The sequence below is a fragment of the Urocitellus parryii genome, chromosome 6, assembly GCF_045843805.1.
Source record: "Urocitellus parryii isolate mUroPar1 chromosome 6, mUroPar1.hap1, whole genome shotgun sequence".
NCBI classification, from domain to species: Eukaryota; Metazoa; Chordata; class Mammalia; order Rodentia; family Sciuridae; genus Urocitellus; species Urocitellus parryii.
Window position 1 is genome coordinate 176,891,780 of NC_135536.1, and position 26,823 is coordinate 176,918,602.

General features: G+C 44.8%; 1 protein-coding gene across 2 annotated transcripts; it reads right to left on the reverse strand.

Moving 5' to 3' along the window:
- Positions 1-2,314: 2,314 nt before the first annotated feature.
- Ggt7 (gamma-glutamyltransferase 7) lies at positions 2,315-26,823 on the reverse strand. 2 transcript variants are annotated; one of them, XM_077799842.1, is made up of 16 exons: positions 26,655-26,823; positions 19,588-19,823; positions 18,905-19,056; positions 17,337-17,465; position 17,056; positions 16,188-16,255; positions 15,903-15,976; positions 15,422-15,618; positions 12,684-12,771; positions 10,802-10,929; positions 10,541-10,629; positions 9,030-9,179; positions 8,791-8,908; positions 7,895-8,032; positions 6,602-6,701; positions 2,315-2,930 (listed from the first exon to the last, which is right to left on the reverse strand). In XM_077799842.1, the coding sequence occupies exons 1-16, from the start codon at positions 26,821-26,823 to the stop codon at positions 2,767-2,769; spliced, it is 2,001 nt and encodes a 666-aa protein (XP_077655968.1). In that variant the 3' UTR covers positions 2,315-2,766. The 2 variants fall into 2 exon arrangements, with proteins under 2 accessions (XP_077655968.1, XP_026239034.2); XM_026383249.2 differs by lacking the exon at position 17,056 and having other exon boundaries at positions 17,348-17,465.

Sequence of the window (26,823 nt, forward strand, 5' to 3'; positions counted from 1 at the left end):
CAAAACTGTGAGAAATAAACTTCTGTTCCTTATAAGCTATCCAGTTTAGGTTATTTTGCTATAGCAGCCCAACTGGACAGACACTCCATCACTTGAAAGATAGTCTAGGAGAGTTGGTAATGCAACAAACATGACTCAAACACCAACAGATATCATGGCAAAGATATTCAAAACTATACTAGAGATGGGTGCAGCGGAGCCTGTAATCCCAAAGGCTCAGGAGGCTGACACAGGAGGTTCGTGAGTTCAAAGCCAATCTCAGCAATAACAAGGCACTAAGCAACTCAGTGAGACCCTGTCTCTAAATAAAATATGAAATAGGGCTGGGGATGTGGCTCAGTGATTGAGTGCCCCTGAGTTCAATCCCTGGTACCCACCCCATAAACAACAACAACAACATTGAAGCTGAGCACAGTGACACACACCGGTAATCTCAGAGGCCAAGGTAGGGGGATCATAAATTTGAGGCCATCCTTGGCGATTTAGTGAGACCCTGTCTCAAAATAAAATTAAAAATGGCTGGGGATGTAGCTCAGTGGTAGAGCGCCCCTAAATTCAATCCCTGGGACTGGGGCAGCGAGGGTAGGGAACTATATTGGAAACCACCTAAATGTCCATCAACAGAAAACTGGATAAACCCGTCAATGAATGACATCATTATAAATAATGAGGTAGATTCATATATATTGATATGAAAAAATGCCCATCCTGTATTGGCAAATGTTTTAAAAAAGGAATTTGCAGACTATAAAAATATAATTCCCTTTTCATGTTTTAAATAATACATGTACTGTACAGAAAAAGGAAATTGGAGAAATATGTACTAAATTATTGATAGTGAGATTATTAAAAGTTAGGATTTTGAGGGGTGGATCATCTATATATTATATTTATGGAACATTTGATACTTGAATAATTGGTGCATCTGTGACATCTATTATGTTCTATTGTTTTGTTTTGGTGGTAATGGAGATTGAACCCAGGGCCTTACACATGCTAGGCAAGCACTCTACCAACTGAGTTATATCCCCAGATGCATTTTTTTTTTTGTGGTTGTGGTGCCCATTATGTTCTCTATGAGGGATACTATAGAGATTATTGTGATGGCGATTTCCTTGGTTTTTTTTTTCTTTTTTTTTGTGTGTGTCTGTTTTGCAGTGCTAGGGATTGAAACCAGGGCTTTGCATTCACTAGGTAGGTGCCCTGCCAATGAGTTTTATCCCCACCCCAATGTGTCCTTGTTGGGGTCTGTGACCAAGTCAATATGGCGCCTGGCAGTTTGCCAGGAGGAGTGGTTTGTGAGGCAACGCCACCGAGCCATTAAGTTGGTGGGGATTCCTTATTGGCTGACTGCTGTATCTAGATGATGGTAACTGAGTCAAGCTGTGTGTAACCAGTTAGGTATATATACCTCTGCTGTTCCAAAATAAAGCGGCTCCCGCTACCTTGGGTGCCGGCTACCTTGAGTTCCCGCTGAGTTCCTTCGAAATAAAGCAGTTCCCACTTCAACCTTCAAGTTGCTTGTCACCTTCCGGTTATTTTGCCCAGCCGGACTGCAGCATGTCCTTATTTCTTTAATGTTTGCTTCCTCTTATAGACTGAAAACTGTAAAAAATAGCCTATTTGTTTTGTTCAGTGCTGAATTCCAGTGGCTACTAGTTCCTGGAACATAACTGAAGGATGCAGGCATGCATGAATGAATGACATAATCTATGAGAGATACTTATTGTCTGATATATACTATATGAAATATACTTTGTAACAGATAGTTCACATGCTAGATGTGGAATTGATTAAGAGTACAGATCATGGAGTTGGACATCCTGTGACTGAACCTCAATTTTTCCATTTAATAGATGAAAAACCCTGGACAAATCCCTTAACCTCTTTTTACTCATTTCCCATCTGTAAAATGAGAATAATATTACTACCTATCTCATTAGGTTTTTGAGGAAAATTAAATAAGATTACTCACATAAAGTGCTTAGCATAGAGCCTGGCATACATTAAGTGTTCCAGGGATGCTATCAAAAATAATAACAACAAAAATAGATTATTATTGGTAGTGTAAGTTTGGATCTAGAACCCCTACAAAGGGGCTGCAGTTAGCCATAGAGGCAGAGATTCTGGGATAGGACACCAAGTTCTGCTCTCCCACTCCCACCTCCAACCTAGTTAAACATAAATCAGGCTAGAGTCATGGGTAAGCAATATTCTTTCTTTAATTTCCCTTTGCAAATGGAAGCCCCTGAGCTGGTCCCCACCCCCACCCCTACCCCACACCCCGGGGACCCCCAGATGCAAGGTCCCCACCTCAACCTGGTAGGAGGAGAGGATTACTCTCTTCCCACGATGGTCCATTTAAAAAAATCCTAATCATTTAAGAAATGAGGCTGGGAACAGGATAAGGGAGCTGGAAGACAAGGCCCAGGTCAGGATAGTCTGTAGATGTTAGGGTTATAACACCCTTGAGAAGGGTTTGCAAGCATATCCCTAAGCTCAGAGCCAGCATGGCTAAAAGAAGAGAGGAGAAAGACCCCTCAAGGTCCCCTGCCTAGTCGTGGACACTGACATTAACTACCACCACCACCACAGGCCTCATGATGGAGAATTTTTCAATTACTCTGGGATAGGGTTTGCTAAGCATTCCCTCTGGCCCCTAATCTGGGGCATCCCTGGGGTCCCCCTGAGACCAAACTTGGGAGAAGGAAGGACTCTGGGAACATGCAAAGGTGGGGAGCAGAGACCCCGCCCCACCCCGCTGCTCTACAGGATGGTGGCTCCAGCTGCATCTGGGCTCCGCGGGTCCTTCACACCGATGATGAAGTTGTTGGTTCTCCGGCTGCCATGGACCCAGGATAAGACATCTACCTTCTCCACGTGGTGACCCCTGGCTTCCAGGAATTCTATCTCTTCCTCTGTGAACTCACCTGAAAACCATCCCCAACATACACACATTTAGAGTGTTCAGAGCACGGGCTAAGGAGACCTACAGCGGATTTGAGTCCTGGTCTTGGGTGTTCCTGCATGACGTTGGGCAAACTGTTTCACCTCTCCGAGCCTCAGTATCCTCATGTACAGAATGGGGGATAATAAAAGAGCCAGCACATGAAATTGTTTCAGGGATTAAAGGAGAGAATGCACAGGAAGCTCAGAGCCTTGTTTACTGCAAGTGATTGAAAATGTAGTCATTCTCAACATTGGAAAAAGGATTTTGAGGGTCTTCATCTCCACCTGCTTAGTCCAAGCTGCCATCACTATTTGCCAGGATTACAGCACAGTCTTCTAACTGCCCCCCACCCACCCAGCTTCCAGTCCTGTCGTCCCTTCAGTCTCTTCACACAGTACCCAAAGGGATCCTTTAGAACACTGGTCAGACCTTGTTAATCCCCTAAAACACTCCACCAACCAGGCTTAGTGGGACATGCCCATAATCCCAGTGATTTGGGAGGCTGAGGCAGAAGGATCATAAATTCAAGGCAAGCCTTAGCAACTTAGTTAAGTCCTTAGCAACTTAAAGAAACCCTGTCTCAAAAAATACAAAAGGCTTGGGATATAACTCAGCAGTAAAGCGCCCCTGGGGTCAATACCAAGTGCCACAAAAACAAAATATTCTACCAGGTTTGATGGACCTAGAATAAAATCCAAAATCCTTATCAAGGCCTCTAAAGCACAACATTATCTAGGACCTTGCTACCTCTCTAAATTATTCTTATTTATTCCTTCTATTCTCCACCTTACTTTATTCCAAACACACTGGCTTCCTTGCTGTCCCTAAAGTAGATCAAACATGCTCCTACCTGAGGAATTTTGCACTTCTTGTTCTTTCTGCCTGGTCTGCTTTCCTTTTAGATGGTTTCAAAGCTGGCTTCCTTTCTTTATTCCAGTCTTTGGTCAAAAGGCACTTCTTTGAGAAGCACTTAATGTGTGTCAGGCTTTATGCTGACCATTACCTAGAATAGCAGTCTCTGCCAACTTTACCTTGCTTTGTTTTCTTTCAAAGTATATAATATCACTTGTATTTGTTTATTTATTGGCTTTGTCTCCCCCCTCTAGATTAAAATTTTTTGAAGATAGGGTTGTTATCTTGTTTGCTATTGCTCCCCATTGCCTGGACAGAGTCAGTACCTAATAAAAGTTAAGCAGGTATTTACCAGATAGGGGTGTTTACCCCTATCTTCTTGCATAAGTTTAGGTTCTCATTATCTCTCACCTGAGCCATACCCAAGCTCCTTCTTGTATTTCCTCAACTTACCTTCTCTTCCCTTCAATCCATCTGCCCTATTCAATTGGATAGTCGTGCCCTTCTCCTCATCTTCCTCTTCCTCTTCTTTTTTACAGCACTAAGGGTTGAATCCAAGGACACTCTATCACTGAGCTACATCCCCAATCTCCCCCACCTTTTTTCTTAAATTTTGAGACAAAGTCTTGCTAAGTTGCTGAGGCTGGCCTTGAACTTTCAATCCTCCTGCCTCAGCCTCCCAAATTGCTGTGATTATAGGTGGGCACCACAGTGCCCAGCAAATCTGTGCTTCTTAACATTGCCCTCCATGATAAGCCTTGTTAACTTCACCTCCCAATGCTCTTCTATAAAGATCTGGTCTGCTTATTTCTCCAGACAGAATGAGTTTAGGTAGTTTTTGAGATAAAAGACACATTATTGAATAATATTAAATCATCTAGTCAGAAATCTGTTCACTCATGGTTCATTTTCAATCTTTTTGATTATGGCAAGGACCAAGTTTCAGTTTGGCCTCTGAATAGTCTAATTACCCTTTTAACATAGAAAGCAGGTCTCAGAGCCTTCTGTAGGTAATAATATCTACCTAAAACCTAAAAATATTTGATTTTTAAAATAGCTATTTATTATTTATTTGTGACAAATGATGCTATTTTTCTAATTTTGATTGAATGTTTTAAAAAAGAATCTCTCTGTGTTAATAAGTTTTACTTAAAACACATTTGGGTAAAAAACAAGTCCATTTATACATATGTATTATGTAAATAAAGGTTTAGACCACATGTAAATGTGGCCAAAGTCATGTGGCCAAAGTTGTGAAAGTGCTAAGTAAATTCAGGAGTTTGGGAAATGACTGGACTCCTGGCTGCACTCTAAACTATTCTTTCTGTTTTTTTTTTTTTCCAGGTTATTCCTTCTTTCCAGAATCCCTTCATCTCCACATGCCAATTTCCTGCTCATACTTCAGGGCTCAGCCAGTTGTTACCTCCTCCATAAAGCCTTCCTGGGGTCTCAGGTGGATAAATGTTTCTTTTCCCAGAACCCCACACTTGATATCCCCTTCTAAGACTGTGCAAGGGATGAGCTACCATAAGTAACTTAGCATGCCACCTTATACTTAGTAGAGACTAGCAGAATAAAGTTGAATAAAGTTCAGTTTCAAGAGTCTCCTTCATGCATCAGTTGCGGTTTGATATCACTGACCAACTATAGGGTCTGACTGCAGATGACCTAGGACTGTGATTTTAACATGCTTCAAGTGCAGGAGATATTAAGGGCCAGGCAGTAAAGAAGCAGAGTCTTTGATATCAGCCAGCGGTTTGTTCTAATATCACTTCTGCCACTTGCTGGTTGATCTTTGACTAGTTTATAACTTCTGTAAGCCTCAGTTTCTTTATCTGCAAAATGGAGATAATACTGAACAAACAAAAATTATATCTTGATCAATTCTCTATCCCTTTTGGACTAGCATAGTACATGGTTGGTTATAATAAAACTCCTCAAAGATGCACACATTTTCCTATTTACAAAATTAAGCTGCATCCAAAATTAAGCCCTTGTTCTTAGAAGTCAATCTTCTCACCATAAATCTAGAAGGTCCTTGCCTGCCTCTCTTCTCTGATTTCATTCTCACTGAGGTTGGTGTTTGTTTTTGTTTTTGTTTTTTTTAGTTTTTGATGGACCTGTATTTTTTTTATTTATTTATACGTGGTGCTGAGAATGGAACCCATTGCCTCACACATGCAAGGCAAGTGCTCTATACTTAATCACAACCCCATCCCAGGTTGGTCTTCTTTTTATTCCTCAAACACACCAAGCCCATTTCTGCTGAGTTCTCTGCACTTGTCTTCTTGGCCTACAAAGCTTTGCCTCAGTTCTTTGTCTGGTGGGCTCTTTCTCACTCTTCAGATCTCAGCTTAGATATCACCTGGTCACTTAGATATCACCAGTCAGCCCTGTTATATCATTCTGTTTTAATGCTCAGCTGGGTATTTATTTTACTCTCCCTTATCTCTTTGATTATTTCCCCATCTGCTTACAAATGCACTATCTCTAAAACCTAGAATGATGTCTGGCACACAGCAGGTGTTCAATACAAAATAAGGTATGAACGAAGGTTTGCAGAATGAACAACTGTACCTTATTTTACAAATGAGAACACCAAGGCTCAGAGATGAAAAATGGACCTTTTCAAGGACACAAAGGAAATAGCAAGATGGTTCCAGTCCCCAGATCTTTCATTACTTTAACAGGAAGTTGTGGAAAGAAACCAAACTTTGGCAAGAAGGAAACTGGTGCTGATCAAGGTAGGGGAAACCTGTCTCTGTGGCCACCCCACGGGAGTCTCTGCTCTGCACTCACTGTCCACCTGCAGGAGGTTGGACTGCAGGTCTGGGTGAAGGCGGCCTCGGGCCAGGCTGTCACTCAGGTTCCGGTTCAAGGTCAGGACATTCAGCAGTACCTGTAGGTAGCCAAGGAGCAGAAAAATCAGGGCTGTCCCAGGGGTGATGAACCAGGCAGGGCTCCCCAGCTCTCACCCTTGGTCCAGACTCTTTAGCCTTTAGAACCCTCACACCAGGTGTGTCATCTGGGCTTCTCAACAACCCTGAAACCAGACAGGCAGGCCTGTGATAACTATCCCTGCTTCATAGAGGAGGAAACTGAAGGCCAGAGAACGAGAGTGATTCACTGAAGAGTTTAGAGGAAGCCAGGGAAGAGGGACCTTCCCCTTTAAATCTAGCTCAGAGTTTCCCTCCCTTCTCTCTGGATAGGGCAGGATTAACAGCTAGAGGTGATTTAAGGTACACATTTGTACTTTCAGTTTAGTGGTTAGGAGCGTGAGTAGACTCTGGATCTGAACTACCTGTCCACCCTTGCTAGTTGAAGGAACTTAACTTCTTAACCTTTCCAGTTCCAATTTCTTCATCTATAAAATAGAAATAAGCCTTTTTCCAGAGTTGGGAAGGTTAAAAGTACTCAGCACTTTGTAAGAACTCTATAAATATTAACTATTTATAGAGGATGATACTGTTTATAGAGGATGATACTGAAGTTCAGAGAGGTTAAGTGAATTTCCTAGCATCACACAGTTGGAAATTGGCAACACTTGGACTAGAACCCACGGGAGTCTAGTTCCAAAATTAACTTGTCACCTGCCAAAACATATGCCTGGCACATATAACAGGAGCTCAAGACATTCAAGGAACTGTCCTGAGGTATTCTGGAGAGTAGTGGCCCTTCCGTTTAAAATCAGACTCTAAAAATTAAAAAAAATTAAAAATAAATAATAAAAACAGATTAAAAAAAAAACAAACCCAGACTCTAAAGAGGCTGGTTATCTATTTAGATGCAGGATAGAGAAATGATGGGAATTGAGGTTCACAGAACACAGGTGGCCCAGATGCTATATCACTTTTCAATTCTATTGGCCCTGCAATTTCCCTTGCAACCTGGAAAGACAGGGGCTGCTGGGCCCATTTTCACTAAGAAACTCAGCACAGTCTATCTGTGCCCATGATGGGCCTGGCACAAAGCAATTCAGTTCAAGTTTGCGGTGTAAGGGATGGAGAAACAAGTCAGAGATAGAAGGGGCATCACAGCCCAGGCCACAGCTGGTTCCTGACTGCAAAAGGCCCATAAAGAAAGAAACCTCACCTGGGTCAGACCACTGAGGCCCCGGGCAGCTCCGTTGGCCCCCAGGGCAAGGTAGGTCCCACAGAGCCCCTCTGCCGGTCGGACCACAGTGGGCAGCAGGAAAGAGAGTGGCCGCTTCCCTGGCTGCACCGAGTTCTCCTGTTGTTGGAGGGCAGAGACCGCAAAGGAGGTGTGGGATGGGGCAAGGGCCACTCCACCACTCTTCCTACTCCTCTCCTTCTTTGCATCATCTACAGGAAACGGGGACTGTTTCCCTCCAGGCAACAGTATGCTGCTGTGAAAGGGAAGGGGTCCCTGGATGGCTAGGGTGGATAAGGTGGAATAATAAGAGGACCCATTGAGCTGTGAGGCTGCTATGGATGGCAGGGAAAAGAACCAAGACAAAAAGATGGCGACAGGAAAGCAGAGTAGAATCCCCACTGGATCACCTCTAGGTGTCTTTGCCCTGCCAGGCATCGTATACAGTGTAAGAGTGCTGGTCTCCAGCTAGAACAATAACATCTAATTCCTTCCTCCTTGGGTTCTTTTTTGGTTCTCAATCATTGGGCTGAGCCCCACCAGCTCAGTATCATGCTGTTATAGACCACTAGTGCTGGAAAGAACCCAAATCATTAAATTAGAGCCAATATCCTCATTGTACAGGTGAACAAAATGAGGTCCAGAGATGGGCAAGACTTTCCCTGGGTTGCAGAGTAAGAGAGTGGCAGAATGAGATAAGGGTTCTTCTGACCCACCAGAATCCATGCTTCAGAATGAGCAGGACTAGGGATGAAGTGGATATCTTGTTTCCTTATAATAGAATTTCCTAGGGGAAATAGGGAGGAAGAAGCAACTATACAGCTGTACCTCCTACCTAGCCTCAGGGTCCCCATGAGAGGAGAGAAGCAAGACCCTACCAGGTTGGGTGCAGAATGGTTAGCAGTTCTGTTGGGCCAGGAGAAGTCCAGCATCTGACTGTTGAGCAGGATCCCCGAGGGGGTGATGAGGCCACTGCCAAAGGGCCGGTTCAGGGAGCTGGGGGCAGAGATGGGGGTCAGATGAGCTCTGTGACTACTTTCACTTCTTCCCAGACCCCACCAGCACCACCCGGTTCAAATGATCTTTTGTTACAGGTTCTAAGTCTGAGCTGGCATACCTAACCATTGCCACGATGAAGTCATCAGGGCCCATAATCAGCACCTGGGCAGCGGTGGGAGCCCCATCCAGCTCATAGACAGGCAGGAGAGGTGCAGGGGCTGCCTGAGAATCATTGATGTGGCCCCGGAAGTAGGCAGCCTCCACCTTGCTAAAAAGACAAGGAGTGGGGGATGAGCATACAACAAGCTTTCAATACACCCCAACTACCTGTGATGTGTATGTGATTATTTGATTAAATCTCCTTCCCTCACTGGACTACTAGGCCTATGAGGGTAGAAGCTCACTTACTGCTGAGTAATTGAACTGAATAGATTTATTTAGGTATTATTCAGATTCTTTTCTAAAATTAATTTTTTTCCTTTTTTTGGTACTGGGGACAGAACCCAGGGATGTTTTTACACTGGGGATGTTTTACATCTCCAGATATTTTTATTTTTTATTTTGAGACACGGTAACACTGAGTTGCTTAAAATCTCAGGAAGTTGCTGAGGCTGACTTTGAACTTGTGATCCTCCTGCTCCAACATCCTGAGTTGCTGGAATTACAGGCATGGGCCACCATGCCCCCCAGGACTCCAGACTTTTTAAAGTTCAAGTGATGGTTTCTCAGATTACTATTATTAACTGTGTGTTGGGTTATTCATAATGATTAGAGAATAATAAGTTACCAAGGATTATTGAAGACATTCGTTCAGTTTTCAACCAAGAAGGATGGTGACCACGCAGTATAGGAACCTGGGGCTTGGTTTCAGATAGCTGGGAGGGGGAACCTTGGTTTTCATGCTTTTATCCCAGTGACCATGATGTGGTTATTGTTTCTGAATGCTGCTCTTTTTGCCTTTTTTTTTCCTGGATAAGTGATGTTAACTTTTTAATTTGACAGATAAAATTGTATGCATTTGTCATGTCTGATATGATTTTTTTTAATTGGTGCATCATAGATTTACATAATAATGGGATTCATTGTGATATGTTCATACATACACAACCCATAATTTAACTTGATGGGTTTTTGTTTTGTTTTTTTTTGTGTGGTGAGTACTGGGGATAGTACCACATGCTAAGCAAATGCTCTAACACTGAACTATATCCTCAGTCTTTTTTAAACTTCATTTTTAAACTTTTGTTAGTTGGTTTGTTTTCTTTTTTCTTTTTTTTTTTTTTTGTACCAAAGATGGAATCCAGGGGCTTTACCACTGAGCTACATATATCCCCAGCCCATTTTACTTTTTATTTTGAGACAGAATCTCACTAAATTACTTAGGTCTTGCTAATTTGCTTAGGATGGTCTCAAACTTTTGATCCTTCTGCCTGGGCCTCCACAGTAGCTGAGTCTACTGGTGTGTGCTACCATGCCCAGCTCACTGGACACCTTTGCCTGCAGAGGCAAAGGTGACCAGTGTCAGATCGTGAGTTGGGGTTCAGCTGAAACTGACCTGGAACTTCACTGGATCCTTTCCCCAAACCCACTACCACCTCACACCCTTTGGAATCCTGCCCTAAGACCTACCTGAGCATGTCATCCATGCTCTCAGTGATGGTAGAATCATAGATGGGATCTCCCAGTCTGCTGGCCAGGGCTAATGCAATCTTCAAGGTCTGAAAACACAGCAAGGATATGGAAGAGGCTGCCAGGCCCCTTTATGCAGCCCCACCTAGGGATCCTCATGTGAAAGAAAACTAAGGTGACTTAGTCCTCCCTCAAGGCAGTAACCCCTCTTGCTATCCCTAGTGTCCCCAAACCCAGGTGAGATGGAGGGGCTGGCTTTACCTCTGCCACCCAGTGAAGAGCCTGTTCCCGGGATACCAGGCTGGTGAGATTGAAGCCCTCAAGGATGTTCAGAGCACTGATGATGGCAGGGCCTGTGTGTGGGGGTGGGGGACTCAGAACCAGGTGGCCTGAAAGGACAAGAAATAACAGAGAGCAAGGGAGGGGTCAAGTCATCTTCACATTCCACATTCCAGCTGTACATCCCATTATCGCATGCTCTGAGACCACTGCACTGAGCCCCCCCATCAGATAAGGAAACAGAAGCATTAAGAAGGGACCCACTCAAGTTCACATGCCAAGTTGAAGGCAGAGCCAGGACTTGAACTGAGAATACTAGTCTTCAGTTTCCTCTGCTATATGAGATAACTAAGGCTTAAGAGACTGTGACTTGCCCAGAGTCACATTGTAGGCGATTTTCAGGGCAGGGACAGATAGTGAGATGTCCAGATTCCTAGCCACAGTGTGTTTCCTTTCTGCTCCTCCCACAGGCCAGAATAGTATCCAGGGCTCCTAATGGTCCAACTCAACCTGAAACTCCTTGGAGCAGGAGCCTCCTCTTCCTCCTGTTATTAAATGTTTGGACATCAAAGGAATAAAGGAATAATAATACCTGACAAATAATACCAACATTAACTAATTGACCCATTTAATCCTTACAATAGGTACTGTTATCACCCCAATTTTATAGGTACAGAAACTGTGACACAGAGAGGCAACTGGCCCAAGGTTATAGGAGACAAGGGAAATCCAGAGCATTCAAGGCACTGGCATTGCTGAGACAACTCAGGCTGGGGAGGGAAAAGAGAAAGTCCAGTGCACTCCATGCCCACTCTGATCAAGGCACCTTCCTGCACCATCTCATCAAATCCTCACAGGCATCCCCATTTTAAGGAGTGAACAAAGGCTGGAAAGTGGAAAGTGACAAGTTTGAGGCAAATGGTACTCAAACCCACATCTTTCTGTTTCCAGAACTACACTCTTTCCTCTACTTCATATAACATTGTTTCCAGCAGAGGAATCAGGTAAGAGATTGAGACCTGAAACTTGAATTCAGAAGTAGCCTCTTCTGAGGCTTGAAGTGATCTTGCCCTCCCAGAAGGGAAATAACTTCTGAAGGACCCAAAACCTACCACTGTGGGCTCAGAAAACATCACCCATGTCATAATTCAGCTTTCTGGATTTCTTATTGGTTTTCTTGAATTTGCAGGCTGAGTTCCTTTCCCTTCCTAGGACTGTTTTCTTTTGGTACATGAGGGACCAGGTTTGTGACTCTCATGAAGGGTTCATTCGACCTGAAGCCTGGATGGACTTCTGTCTTATGAATTCTTTTATTTTTTAATTTATATTTTTTGGCACCAGGGATTGAACCCAAGAGCCACATCGACAGCCCTTTTTTATTTTTTTTTATTTTGAGACAGAGTCTCACTAGGTTGCTTAGAGCCTTGCTAAGTTGCTGAGGCTGGCTTTGAATCTACGATCCTCCTGCCTCAGACTCCTGTGCCACTGGGATTACAGGTGTGTGCCACTACGCCAGGCAAATTCTTCTTAGGAAGAACAGGGCAGTAAGAATGGGGCTGGGGCTAGGGTTGAGGCAACATAGTGCCCAAATCCAGAAAACAGATATTTAGAACCCCAACTTTCAGGTCTGAGCCTTTGGCTAGATGAATCCCCCCCATTGTTAAAATAATTAGGTTAAATGATGCCATGATTATTTCAGAAGATGAGCTGGCTCTGGTTTGCTTCAACAGCTGGCTGCCCAGGCAGTTCACTGACTCAGTTTCTCTCCTGTAGAATGGAGAGAAATTTTTAGGCCAAAAGGATATGGCCTTGGACTGGGATGCTTCTCTTGAGTGGGGACCCTGAAAGTTGGGGGAGAAGTCACCTCTGTACACCCCACACACAGGCTTCTCCACAAGGGCACTGTAGTTGCTGAAGTCCTCTTCAGTTATAACGCCCCCTGCATGCTGAGCCTGGAGGAGAGAAAATGACCACCCACCACTGTGAGCACGTGGCTTGGCCTATAACACACATCTGAATCACAAACAAATTGACTGTTCACAACTTTCATGCCTCATGGCCTTGAAGAACCCCATAAGTCCTAAGTACCATAGGAAGAAGGAGAAAAGCATGAACACCAAGCACCTCCTATGTGCCAGCCATTGTGCTAGATATATTCCATGAGGGACCTCTTTAGCTTGGTATTCTAGTCCCTTCCTGCTTCTCCCACTTCATGTCCTGCTGTTCTTCAGTGAGCTCTACACAGCTGCAGAGTGACCTGAAGGTCCTCAACTCTACCCCCAAGTCTTTTCAAGTGCTGCCCTCTTAGACTCTGTAAAAGGAAGACTTACCCTTACAGCAGCACTCACCTAGGAGATATCAAAATTAATTCTACATCTCATTATAACCAATTAAAGTCACTACAAAACCAAGACTTTTTTGGAGGGGGAGGGGTGCCAGGGATTGAACCCAGGGGCACTTACCCACTGAATTATATCCCCAGCCCTTTTTATTTTTTATTTTTATTTTTTAAAAATATTTATTTATTTATTTATTTATAGTTTTTCAGCAGACACAACATCTTTGTTTGTATGTGGTGCTGAGGATCGAACCTGGGCTGCACGCATGCCAGCCGAGCGTGCTACCGCTTGAGCCACATCCCCAGCCCCCCTTTTTATTTTTTAGGATGCTTAGGGCCTCACTAAATTGTTAGAGTCTAGCTTTGAACTTGTGATCCTTCCGCCTCAGCCTCCCATGCCTGAGGGATTATAGGCATGTGCCACTGTACCCAGCTAAAACCATAAACTGTGAATGACCCCAGTAGGTCTGACCCTGTGTGTCTCATTGTCAGGAAAACTTGTTCCTAACCAATGAACCAATCTGGTACAAACCAGCAGGCTCATTCCATCCTAACAGTGTGCTAACTGTTAATCTTAAATTAGTACTACTATGAATCTTCTCCTTTTTTAAAACTTTTTTTAGTACCTGAAACCTTTGATTTCTCTAACTTCTGAGTGAACTACATATTGAATTTCTTGGTTACCATGTGTTCCTTTGTCTGACAAGATAATAAACTCAACTTGGGTTTTTTTCTTTTAAAACCCTGATGGTCTTTATGTTAGAGACTCCTGAATGCCCTTCTCCACCTCTGGGTAAGGATGTGTGACCCCGATGTGGTCAATCAGAGCATTCCTTTCTATGTCACAGTGATTAGTTTGGGAATTGTCATGTACCTGTAACAAGCCAATGAGACACAACCACGAGGCTTTTGCTGGAACTATAAGGAAAGTAAAATACTGTTTCTCTGGGATGGTCTAAGATGGGCTGGTGAGCACAGAGTGTGGATCCAAACTGAGGAAAATATTGGGGAGAGAGAAAGAGACAGAGGCAGATGGACAGACAGACAGATCAAGTTCTGACAATGTGGATGGAGCCCTTGGATCCAGGAGGACCTAAAGCCAGTGTTCTCTTGAACTTTCTAGTTAAGTCCACTTGGGATGGGCTTCTGTCACCACTACCATATCTCCAGTGCCCAGCATAGGGCCTAGCACTGAGCAGACACTCTGTGAATGGTGAATGAATGATACACCTATGTAATTCCCAATGTAATATGGAAGAATTTTATATAAACATCTCCATTACACAGAGGAGATTACCACTGAGTTGCTCCATGCATCCTATTCTTGAACACAATTTTTCTAGGCGTTTTGGACTGTTGATGATAATTCTCAGAACACACTATTGCCTGAGACTAAATTACTTTGGGGTTAGGTGGTAACCTCCTGTGTCCATCTCCCAGTCCTGACAGTCACCAGTGGAAGAGATGTTTCCCTCAGTCCCTAGAAAAGCCAGAAAGCAAGGAGGATTATGGGCTTAGAGAAACTGAGGCTAATTCTGGGCCTCTACCAGACCTGTGGAAAGCAGGCCAGGCCCCTGAACAGTTGGCAGCAGCGCTGATAAGCCCAAAGGTACCCTCTCAATCAAGACAGAACATTTATATTGCCCCAGGTTTCTTATGCCCCATCCCAAACAGCCCCTCCAATCCTTAATAACCACTAGTCTGGTTTCTTGTCCTTTTTCATTTCTTTTTGGTTCTCAGGGATCAAACCCAGGGGCACTTAACCACTAAGCCACATCCCCAGCCCTTTTGCAATATTTTATTTAGAGACAGGGTTTCAGTGAGTTGCTTAGGGTCTTGCTAAGTTGCTGAGGCTGGCTTTTAACTTGCAGTCCTCCTACCTCAGTCTTCTGAACTGCTAGGATTACAGGTGTATGTCACCATCCTTGGCCTGATTTCTTTTGGTACTGAGGGTTTAACCCAGGGGCACTTTACCACTGAGCCATATCCCCAGCCCTTTTTATTTTTTCATTTGAGACAGGGTCTCGCTAAGTTGCTGAGGCTAGTCTCAAACTTGTGATCCTCCTGTCTCAGCCTCTCAAGTTACTGGGATTACAGGTCTGGTTTCTATCACTGGAGGTTAGGTTTGTTTATTTTAGAATTTCAAATACATACAATCAGAATATATATGATGAAAGAAAGGCAGGGAGGGTAGAAAGGGGGAAGAGGGCCTCCCTGCAATAGGGTCCTTAGGGCATACCCCTACCTCCCACCCTCACACTCACCTCAGCCACCATCTCCAGTGTGAGGTTGCCACCGTTGTAGAAGGCAGCAGGGCCAGAAGTGCCAAGTGCATCCAGCACCTCTGCCAGGTCAGGACGACGCATCAGGGAGCCAGGCAGTGGTGGGTGGCCCAAGGGCAGGAATGTCTCCAGGAAGCGCTCAGATGCATTGGGAGGCAGCTGCTCAGCCAAGGCCCGGGCTGGGGGCAGGGATGGGAGGCTGGGCAGGGGGTGCCAAGACTGGGCCAGGTGATTGAAATGCATAATAGATGGGGTGCATGAGGGCTAAGTGGCTGGCCCTAAGTGCTCTGGTCCCCCAGAAGCCTATTATAGGGCACAATCTGCCCTTCCAATATTCCCTCATTTGAAGCCTCTCCCAGGTCAGAGTAAGATGGGAAATGGGAGAAGACTGAGGAACAAACTGGAAGAGAGGTTCCCCCCAATCAACTGTGTGCTTTTCCCCCAACCCCCAGACCCCACTGACCTAGATCATGGGTCACGTTGAAACCATCTTGGGCCACAGCTGCAGCGAAGGCCAGGACTTGGGACCATGGCAGCCTGGGGGGGCCGGAGAGCAGGGGGTGGAGGAGGTCCTGGGGGGAGGAGGAGGGGTCCTGGGGGGAGGGGGGTTCCTGGGAAGGAGAGTCCTGGCAAGGGAAGGGGATATTAGGAGGGGGAGTTGGGAAGGGAAGAATCAAGGAAGGCAGGACAAGGCCACCCAAGGAGAGATGCAGGCAAGGGCCCCTGGTCCCCAGGAGAGGGTCATTACCTGCCATAGAGCTGATGAGCTTCATGTAGCCCCTTCACCATTCCAGGGACCCCCACCAAGAGCCCAGGCTGGGCAAGGCGGGCAGGCGAGGGAGAGAGGAGACCAGGTCACTGGAAGGGGGGGGCTGGGCTGAACTCTGCAGAGCCCCAAGCCAGGGATGGCTGGCATAGGGGAGAGACACATGCCAAGTATCCCAGGAGAGGGACAAGCTTTCCCCTGCAGACATCCCTCCCATCTCCCTGAATTTCTATACACAAATGCAGAAAGGCCTTTATTTATCATAGTTGAGGGATTTAATAAATTAAGCAAACCCCATCAAGAGCCAGGATAGAAACAAGTTAGATAGAAATCCATCCACACTGGATTATACCTACCCTTGCCTTTTAAAGTTGTGGACAATATAGCTTCACTTAACTCATTTTCATACTATTAGTGCTCTGAGTTGTGAGAACTCAGGAATGTGTTTGGCTTTTCCCACTGCACTAAATACCTACTTTTTCAAGTTATTCTATTTCCTCTTTTGCTCTCTGAGGACAGTGGATTGCCTTTACCTAGCAGTTCCTCTTACTCTTTCAACATGTTGTAGGCTGGGAAAGTTATAGTCATTAGGCTCAGAGTGTGATATATGAGTTTTTTTGTTTGCTTGTTTTGCAGTATTGGGGATTGAATCCAGGGCCTCTCACACTAATCAAGTGCTCTATCACTGAGCTACATCCCCAGCCCCTTTCTTATTTTTATTTTGATATAGGGTCTCACTAAATTTCCAAGGCTCGTTTTGAACTTTTGATCCTCTTGCCCCAGCCTCCCTAGTAGCTGAGATTATAGGCATGCATCTTTATACCTAAGGTATAAGTTTTAACACAGGAACTCTGTGACATTTCAGGGTAATTGGTGGCCTTTTTTTCCTTCTTCCTATGTTCCAGACGGTAAGATTATCAGAGAAGTAAGATGTTGCAATATTACCTGCTAATCAACCATCCACAGTTTTTATTCATTATTTTATTTCATGGGAGTTGCCTGCCTCCCTATAGCCTAAGAAGATCCTGTTCAATTCTTTTTCCTACCCCAATGGTAAATACTCAGCAAATTAATGCTTGAGTTAGCAGAAGAGCAATGAAGGAAGACCCCCTTGAGCCCTCGCTTCCCAACAGGGTCCCCACCTTGGTTTCCCAGGACCTCTGCAGGGCCTCTTCCCTGAGGGCCCCTGGTGCAGACTCCCGGAAATCAATTAGTTGGCTTTCGTTTCGACGGATGTCATGTACCAGCATTACGCCCCCACTGGAGAGACACAGAAGGGGGAAAGGGATTATAACATGCCGACTTTCTGAATCACTAAACTGCCACCCTTCAATCCCCAGGAGTGAGGGTTATAGGCTCAGTTTGTCATTCTGAGTCAGGAGTTTGAGTCCCCTCCCCAGCAGGGATTCAGCCACCTTAGAAGGGTAGGGAGTGAAATCAAGGGAGTAGGAGACCCAGAGTTCAAGGACTTCTTTTAGCCTGTTATTAGAGATTTTAATCCCTGCTTAGGGAAACCCAGAGACTGGGAGAGCAGATGTTTTGCCCCTGCCCCCACCCTAGACCAGAGTTGGACCTCTGCCAACTTCCTGCACCTGCCTACTTGGTATCCCTCCCCCAGGACTGGATTATGTAAGGATAGACTGCAAAGCCAAAAGGAGAATTTCTTTGGTAGACCCTGGAGGACTGGTCTTGCAGGAACCAAGATATGGACTTTGTTAGCTTATTCCTTTTCTGTGGTTTTTTTTTTTTTTTTTTTTTTTTTTTTACAACTGAGACAGGGTTACAAACTTAAATGCCTGCAGCCAAGTAACAAAATAAGGAAAGCAGGACAGAGAAACAAGAGAAAGTTGTAGGAACTCTGGCAAGGTGGACAGCACCTGCCCCATCATGGGGAACAGCTTCTACTAAGCTCTAGATAATTGTAGCCATGTGGAAAAATGAGCCCAGTGTTACCAGATCTTCTGATTGCTCAAGAGATGTTAGAAATCTAGATTTTTTTTTAAAAAAATGAAAATTCTCAATCTTTTAACAACAGCAAACAAGTTTTTTAAAAATTTAAGTGTGCAAACAAGTCATTCTGTGTGCTTGGTGTGGCCCATGGGTGACCAGTTTGTAACTTCGGTTTTAAGAGTTCTCAGCCTACAGTATATTTTTGGAGGGTGGAGGGTCCATGGCTTTCATTAAACTCACAGGGATTTTGACCCTAAAACATCACTGCCTTTACTGATGACAGTATACTTCACTGTACACCTCACCTTATAATTTACAATTTTCTTTTTCCAATGTGTGTACGTGTATGTGTGTGTGTGTGTGTGTGTGTGTGTGTGTGTGAAGGTAAGCTCCAGAAACACCTCCAGATTCTCCATATGGTAGCTTTACCCTCTGACTTCAGGGAAAAAAGAGTGACATTTGGTATAGAAAGAAAAAAAAATGCAGGGCTGGGACTATAGTTCAGTAGTAGAGCATTTGCCTCCCAAGTGTGAGGCACTGGGTTTGATCCTCAGCACCACATAAAAATAAATAAATTAAATAAAGGTATTGTGTCCATCTACAACTAAATATTTTTAAAAGAAAGGAAAAAATGCAAGGAGTTGGGGCTCAGCCTTCCCTCTATTCAAACTGGGAGACCAACCACATGAAATCTACAGACCAAAAGACAAGAAGTAGGCCAGGGTGACCCGGGGCTGGGAGCTCCTTACCTGCCTAAGCCAGAACTGTGTGGAGCCACGATCCCTAAACACAAGGCTGCTGCTACAGCTGCATCCACGGAAGATCCCTGTTTACTGAGCACCTCCATGCCCAGTGATGTGCATTGAGCAGCATCAGTCACCACAGCACCCTGCTGGAAGATCTGGGAGGGGAGATAGGAAGGGGCAGTAGGAGTCATCCAGGAACCCTGGAACCTCTACAGGAGCTACAGCATGCATGCAAGCCTTGCCCTCTGCTGTCTGCCCTTCTGTAGTTATAGAGATTGAACTCCAGGGGGCTCTACCACTGAGCTACAAAACCATCCCTTTTTATTTTTCGTCTGGGTCTCGCTTTGTTGCCCGGACAGGCCTTGAACTTACGATTGACCAGCCGCAGCCTCCCGAGCCGCTAGGATTGAAGCCATTTGCTCCTCTTGTCACCTTGACTCTTCCTTATGATGCCCACCTCACTGCCCCAAATGCCTCCTACGTGATGGAGTCTCTTCTTTGTTGTATCCCCGCTCCCGTCCCACAATTCTTCCCTTCAGGACCTTCCTCTCCCAAGTCATCACCCTCTCGCCTTCCTAGTTCCCGGCCCCATTCCACCACTCAGTCATTCCCCAGTTCGAACAGCCCCCTCAAGCATTTCCTCACTCTCTCCTCCCCAGTGCCCTCTGCCCAAATGCCCCTCTCACCTGGGGGTCCCCGAAGTAGATTTGCATGACCAGCGCCACAGTGACGCCGGTAGCGAAGGTGAGGCAGGCAGTGACGATGACCGTAAGCCCATCTTGGCGGCAAGAGCACTCGGCCGCTGCCGCGGAAAATGGGTCCTTGCGAGTCTCTCTTAGCGGTGACCCGTCCTGGCTGCCCATCTCCGACGACGACGACGGCAGCCGTTGCAGTCGCGCCGACTTCAGGAAGGAATCCGGGTCTGCAGGAGGACGGGGACAAATGTTGGTCTGGGCGTCTCCTACCTGGCCCTGCCTGCGGTCCCCCCTGCCTTGCCCCTTCAACACAAACCCCACTGGCCAGCCCTGCTCGCTTTTGCTCTCTGGGACCTCTCCAGGGCTGGCAGGGACTGTGGTCCCAGGTTAGAAAGAGACAGAGACCCTCAATTGGGCAGCTGAGAGAGACTGCATTGCTTCTTGAGTGATACCTAGGTCAAATTTTCTGTGATCCTGAACAAGGACTGAGAACGCTTTGGGAGAGGGGGTGGATCGGTTCAGCCCTCTCTGGAAACCAGATCCTGCCCCAGTTAGGGCCTAGCCTTGTGTATAAGGAGGCAGTTATCAGGCAGGACCCTGGTTTCCAACATTGCTCCACTTATCTACTTATTCAACAACTATGAAGAGCCTACTATGTGTCTGGCCCTATGCTAGATGCTAAGGGGAGAGGAAAAGACAGTTCCTGTCTTCATAGAGTTCATGGACCTGTGGAGGAAAAATGCAATAAACAAGTAAACAAAGCACTACATTATTACAAGTTGTGGCAGGTGCTACGAAGAAAAATAAGGATGAAATGATAGAGCGTGGCCTGGGGATGTGTCTTACTGTTAGAGTACTTGCCCTGGTATGATAGAGGCCCTGGGTTTGAGCCAAGCCCTGCAGGAAAGAGGGGCAGGGTGAGGAGAGAGAAGAAAGTGGGCAAGGGAGAAAGAGACTGTTGGTTGGGGGAGACTGCTACCTGGGGAAATCAGAGAAGGGAGGGGGTGGTTTTAAGCAGAGAACTGAGAGATAAGGAGTCAGTCACTCTTAGAACACTGGGTTTGTATGTGGAATATTCCTGAGGGATCAACAAGACCCTAATGTGGGAATGAACTTGGTACATTAGAAAACAACATCAAACAAAACAAACAAACAAAAACCAAGGCCTGGGTGGCTCTAGTGTAGCAGGAAAGGAAAAGAATAGTAAGGAGAGAGTGTAGGCTCCATAGGCTGGGCCCTCGGTGCCTCCTGAAAAACTTGGATTTTACCCTGAATTATGGGAGGTCACTGGACAGTTTTAAGCAAGAACATGAAGTCATCAGTTTTGTGATTTTAAATGATCAATCAGGGAACTGGGGACAAAGCTCACTTACCTAGCATGTGCAAGGCCCTAAGTTTTATCCCCAGCAATGGGGGGAAAAAATCCCTCTGGCTGCTGTCTGGAATAGATTGGAGGATAGTAAGAATGAAGTCAGAGAAGAACTGAAAGCCACTTACTTGCTGGGTGACTATGGACAAACAACTTCATGTCATGGGCCTTACCTTTCTCATACTGGTAATAGAAGTAATCCCTAACAGGTGGGATGTGTGATAAATACCAAGTGCACCATAGCTATACTGTAGTTAATAATTGTTATTATTTCCATTCCTTTCCTACCTTGACCAGAGCTAAGACCCTCTTCCATCTCATAGTTCTGCCCTCTGGATGCTGCTGTCCTTGAACCCAAGTGCCTAAATGGTCAAAAAGTCCTGAATGTTTGTGAACAATAAAGAATTAGCTGGGGGTTGGGTTGTGGCTCTGTGGTAGAGTGCTTGGCTAGCATGGGGAACAGGGTTCAACCCCCAGCACCACATAAAAATAAAAATAAAATAAAGATATTAAAAAAAAGAATTAGCTGGTACCTTCACCTTAGCACCTTACTATATTCACATTTTAAGAGTTTATTCATTCAACAATTATTATTTTTTAAGATATTTATTTTTTAGCTGTAATTTACCACAATATCTTTATTTTATTCATTTATTTTATGTGGTGCTGAGAATCAAACCCAGGGCCTCACACATGTTAGGCAAACACTCTACCACTGAGCCACAACCCCAGCCCTCAACAATTATTTTTTAGACTTTTTAAATTTTTTTAGGGGCAGTGTCTCATTAGGTCTTCAAAGTTGTGGGCTCATGTGATCCTCCCCTCCTGAATAGCTGAGACTCCAGGTATGTGACACCATTCCCAGGACTAGGAGTATAATGCCTTTAAAAGTTTGAGTTATGGGCTGGGATTATGGCTCACTGGAAGAGCACTTGCCTAGCATGTATGAAGTACTGGGTTTGATTCTCAGCACCGCATATAAATAAATAAGTTAAATAAAGGTTCATTGACAAATAAAAAATATTTTTAAAAAGTTTTGTGTTATCATATTAAATATCAACTTATAATTTCCTATTTAAGATACTATCATGGACTGGGCACAGTGTCTCATGCCTAAAATCCCAGCAGCTCAGGAGGCTGAGACAGGAGAATCGAAAGTTTGAGGCCAGCTACGGCAACTTAGGAAGACCCTGTTTCAAAATAAAAAATAAAAAATGGGCTGGGATGTGTCTCAGTGGTTGAGCCCCCTTGGGTTCAATCCCTGGTACCAAAAAAAAAAAAAAAAAAAAGTACTATCATGGTTCACTGATCATTGAACCATGAATTAACATGAGACAAAAGATGATTTAAAAAAATCCAAGCTTCTTCATTTAGTGTTTAAGGCCCTCCCTGATCCAAACTCTTCTCTGTTATATAAATAAGAAATCACAAATATCAATAAAATGCTGATATAGGCAAGAGATTTTTCAGAATTTATTTATAGGGGTTACTTTTGGGAAAAGATACTATAAGTGGGAATAAGATGTGATGAAAGGATTTTTTGTTTACCACTTACATATATTTAAAAAAACAATACATATCAGGGATAGGGGTGTAGCTCAGTGATAGAGTGCTTGCCTAGCATAGGTGAGGTACTGGGTTTGATCCTCAGCACTGCATAAAAATAAATACATAAAATAAAGGTATTGTGTCCATCTACCATTAAAATATTTTTTAAAAAATCAATACATGGGGCTGGGATTGTGGCTCAGAGGTAGTACACTCACCTAGCATGCGTGGGGCACCTGGTTCTATCCTCAGCACCACATAAAAATAAAATAAAGGTATTGTGTTCATCTACAAATAAAAAATATATTTAAAAAAATAATACTACTAATTTTATTCATATACAAGACACTGGGAAAAAATTATTTGGAAACAGAAGAAAACAAGTGTCTTAGGAGAAAGATGATGAGTTTCATTTTGAGTAGGACCACAAGGAGCCGCCTAGAGGATAGCTAGCCTAGTAGACATCTACTTTTTAGATGTTTAGATACCATTTCCCAATTTTCTTTTAAGGAACACCCTCTCCCTTCCCTCAACCAACTCCCTCATCCTCATCCTTGACCAGAGTTAAGAGTGCGATTCAGGTCTTGCCAACCAGAACATGCATCTCTGTATCAGGCCACTAAGACTCAAACTTTGTTTCTTGGTTGGGTTTTTTTGTTTGCTTGTTTGTTTGAGACAGGTTATCACTAAATTGCTGAGATTATAGGTGTGCACCTACCACGCCTGGCCAAACTTTGTTCTTTTGCTAGAACTACTGGGAAAGAAAAAAGTCCTCTTTCTGCATAGGTTGATAAATTGGTAGATAAATTGATAAATAGGTTGATAAATTGTAGCTGCTGGGGGCATTTTGCCTCAACAACATGGAATGCTTTCTGACTATGCCCACAAAAACAAAGGCAGAGCAGAAGATCAAAAGTTAAATTCTTTTTTCGTTTTTCAGCAGGATCTTGCTATTTTGCCCAGGTTGGTCTGGAAACTCCTGAGCTGTAGTGATTCTCCCTCCTCAGCTTCCTGAGTAGTTGGGACTACAGGTGTATGCCACAATACTAGGCCTAAATTAATTTATTCTGTAATTTTTTAAAAAATATTTTTTAGTTTTGATGGATTTTAATTTTATTTATTTGTATGTGGTGCTGAGAATCGAACCCAGTGCCTAGGCACTACCACTGAGCCACAACCCCAGTCCCTGTAATTTGTTTTTGTTTCTATTTTTGTGGTACTGGGAATTGAACCCAGGGGCACTCTACCACTGAGCTATATCCCCAGCCATTTTTATTCTTTATTTTGAGTCAGGGTCTTGATAAATTGCCAAGGTTGGCCTCAAACTTGCAATCCTTTGCCTCAGGCTCTTAAATCACTAGGATTACAAGCATTGCTACTATGTCCAGCCTAATTAATCCCTATTTAGGACACTTTAATCCATCTCTGTGTAAAGCCCTATGCTCCTGGACTTCCTGATTATACTATCCAATAAAATTCCTTTTTTTGATGTAACTGTTTTAACTGGGTTTATAACAAAGGAACCTTGAAAAGAGAGGATTATGAATCCATTGTCCAGGAGACAGATCTCAGCTAGAGATTCAGGTCATCTCTGGTTTGCTTACTCCCTTAACAGGAGAGTTTTGAACCAGGGATTACATGACCAGATGTACAGGATGGTAGATGGATTGGGGTGAGGGTAGAGGCAGGAAGAGTAGCTACAAATCTGAGTAATATAGATCTGAGAGGTTCATAGTTTAGTCCAGTGGTGATGACAGGATGGAGATATAGAATTTGGAAAATACTTAGGAGGAGGAGAGAGCACTTGATCAGCTTTTGGAAGAAATAGGGAGTCCTGGAGAATGGTTAAATGACAGTATTAATTGAGAATGACATTGGAAGAAGAGGAGGTGTGTGGAGAAGAGATGATGAATCCAGCATAGAATATATTCAAGATAAGGCACTTGCAAGATATTTAGAGGCAGATGTCTGGGAGAGGGAGGCACATGTGGGCTTGGAGTACAGGAAAAAGGGAAGGAAAGTATTTCTAGCCTTGGAGAGATCGTTGACTCTCTTTGCTTTCCATAAAGAAAACCGCTGTGGGATGCCTAACACTTGGTTTTGGAAAGTGGCAGAACAGTCGGGCACAGTAAGATCCTAGTTAAGAAGATGGGACAGTGCCACTAGGTGGCACCATGAGGTTGAGAACATAGGAGGCCATGTTAGCCAGTACTCTGGTCTAGCTGGAAGAAAGAAGCCTAGGAATTTGGAAGCAGGGCTAGGTGATATGGCACTGAAACACTTATACCAATATGATGGCAATGTCCTTGGAATCTACATAACATGTCCCTGGGAACCTTGGTACACAACCTCATCATAAGGTTTAAGTTCCTAGAAGCTTGGTGACCAGGGTGAGGGCACAGCCTGTATTGGCACGTCAAGATATTCCCTGAGGTTTTGGAATTCCCTTTCCTGCCATTATTTCATCCAGAGATCTTTTGTTAATTTTTATGTGGTGCTGAGGATCAAACTCAGTGCCTCACACATGCTAGGCAAGCACTCTACCACTCAGCTAGAACCCCAGCCCATCATTCAATAATTATTTATTGAGCCCAACTCTGTGCTGGATGCTGGAGTGGTTAAAACAATCATGATTCCTTCCTGCCCTCAGACATTGGATAATCACATCATTGCAGAAACAAATAATTGAAGGCTTTTAAAAATGCTAATTTATTTGAGGGGTGGGAAAAGAAAATCAAGGGAGTCTCATCTTTGGGTTAGGAGAGACTGCCATTCTTAGAGGAATCTAAGGCCCACTACAGGGGAGGTATGCCTATTGTAACACAATGAGTTGGGGGCAATGCTAGCACCAAAAGCATCACTCCTGACATTTAAATGAAAGACCTGGCTTCAGGCTAGTATCCTCCAAACCACCCCTCTCCCTACTACCTCCTGATTCCAAAGCTACTCCCTCTGGAAAAGAAGTTTCAATCTGCAGTCCTGACATTTGATGTCCCAAATCCTCCACACCCCACTATCCCCTCACACCTATCACAGGTAGAATAGTCTAGTCAAGTTGATAGGTGCTATTGGTCAGGGCCAGATGACCAGAAAGTTATGGAGTGGGTGAGAATTGGAGGCTGTCAGACTGGGAGCAGCTATGGAAGGGCCAGACCAGGGAGGGCTGGGCCAGAGAAGCAGTATCTGTCAGGCGGTTAAGGGCTAAGGCTCAAGTGCAGGCACTAGGAGGAAGAGAGGCAGAAGGATGCTCTAATGCCAGGAAGTGACGTTGAGGGAAAGAAGGCTGGGGGATGGAGGATGAGAAATAGAGGGGAGAATGGAGCTGGGCCACATGGATAGGACAGAGACCAGTAGGGAAGGAATACCCAGAGAGCTCCTGGTCACCAGGTTTCTCCCAAGCAGGGTCTTGTCCCTCCCTACCCCCATTCCTTGCAGTTTCTGCAGAGGGCTGAGGACACAGTAAGATTCTGAAGATTGCTTCCTAGGGAGCTGAGTACCTAACATCCCAGCCAGATCTATGTCTCCAGTAGGATGGAGTAATCCACAGGACAGAAAAGGCACTCTAGTCCCCAAGGACTTTGAGAGGTCATGCAGTCCATCCCCCTGTCTCCCAATAACCAACATTCCCAGACAGAGGGGAATCATATTCTCTTTATCCCTCCCTGGACATGAAGAGATTCTCAGCAGCTCCCCAGATTCTCTGCTTTCCATAACCCCTGGTCATGGTGAAGTTCTAAAACCTAGATTCTATCCCTCCTGCTGCAGTCTCTGACTTGGTTTCTTCTATCCTGTCCTCTGTGGCTAGAGAAAAGCCTTTTACTGGGTGATCACAGTTGTTCTTTAGGATCTCCCCTCCAGCATTCCTTCCCTTTTGGTTGGTTCTTGCCAAGAGGTAATCCCAATCCCTCCTACTGCAGTCCCTGGCATCAGCTCCCTTGTCGCATCCTATGCCTCCAAGGCAGAAATGCACCCCCTTCCTGACTAGATAATTAACAGAGACAGGGAGAAAGGAGAGGTTCAGGAGGATGGTGGTCCAGAGAATGAACTAAGGATATGGAGGCTGCAAGTGGATGTACAACACAGATGAAGGAGGACCGGGGACTTCCCAAGGGTGGACACGGACGGGGCAAACGGGCCTCACCAGTATCGGGGTCTCCCAGGAAGGCATCCTCGTCCTTGCGTCCCCTCAGCGGAGCGGCAGGCGCCGGCTCATCCTCCGGCAGCCGCGGGAAGCTGGTGATGCTCATGTAGTCTACTGGCGAGTAGGCGCCCAGAGCGCTCTCCTGGCTGGCCTCGCTCTCTGCCGCCAT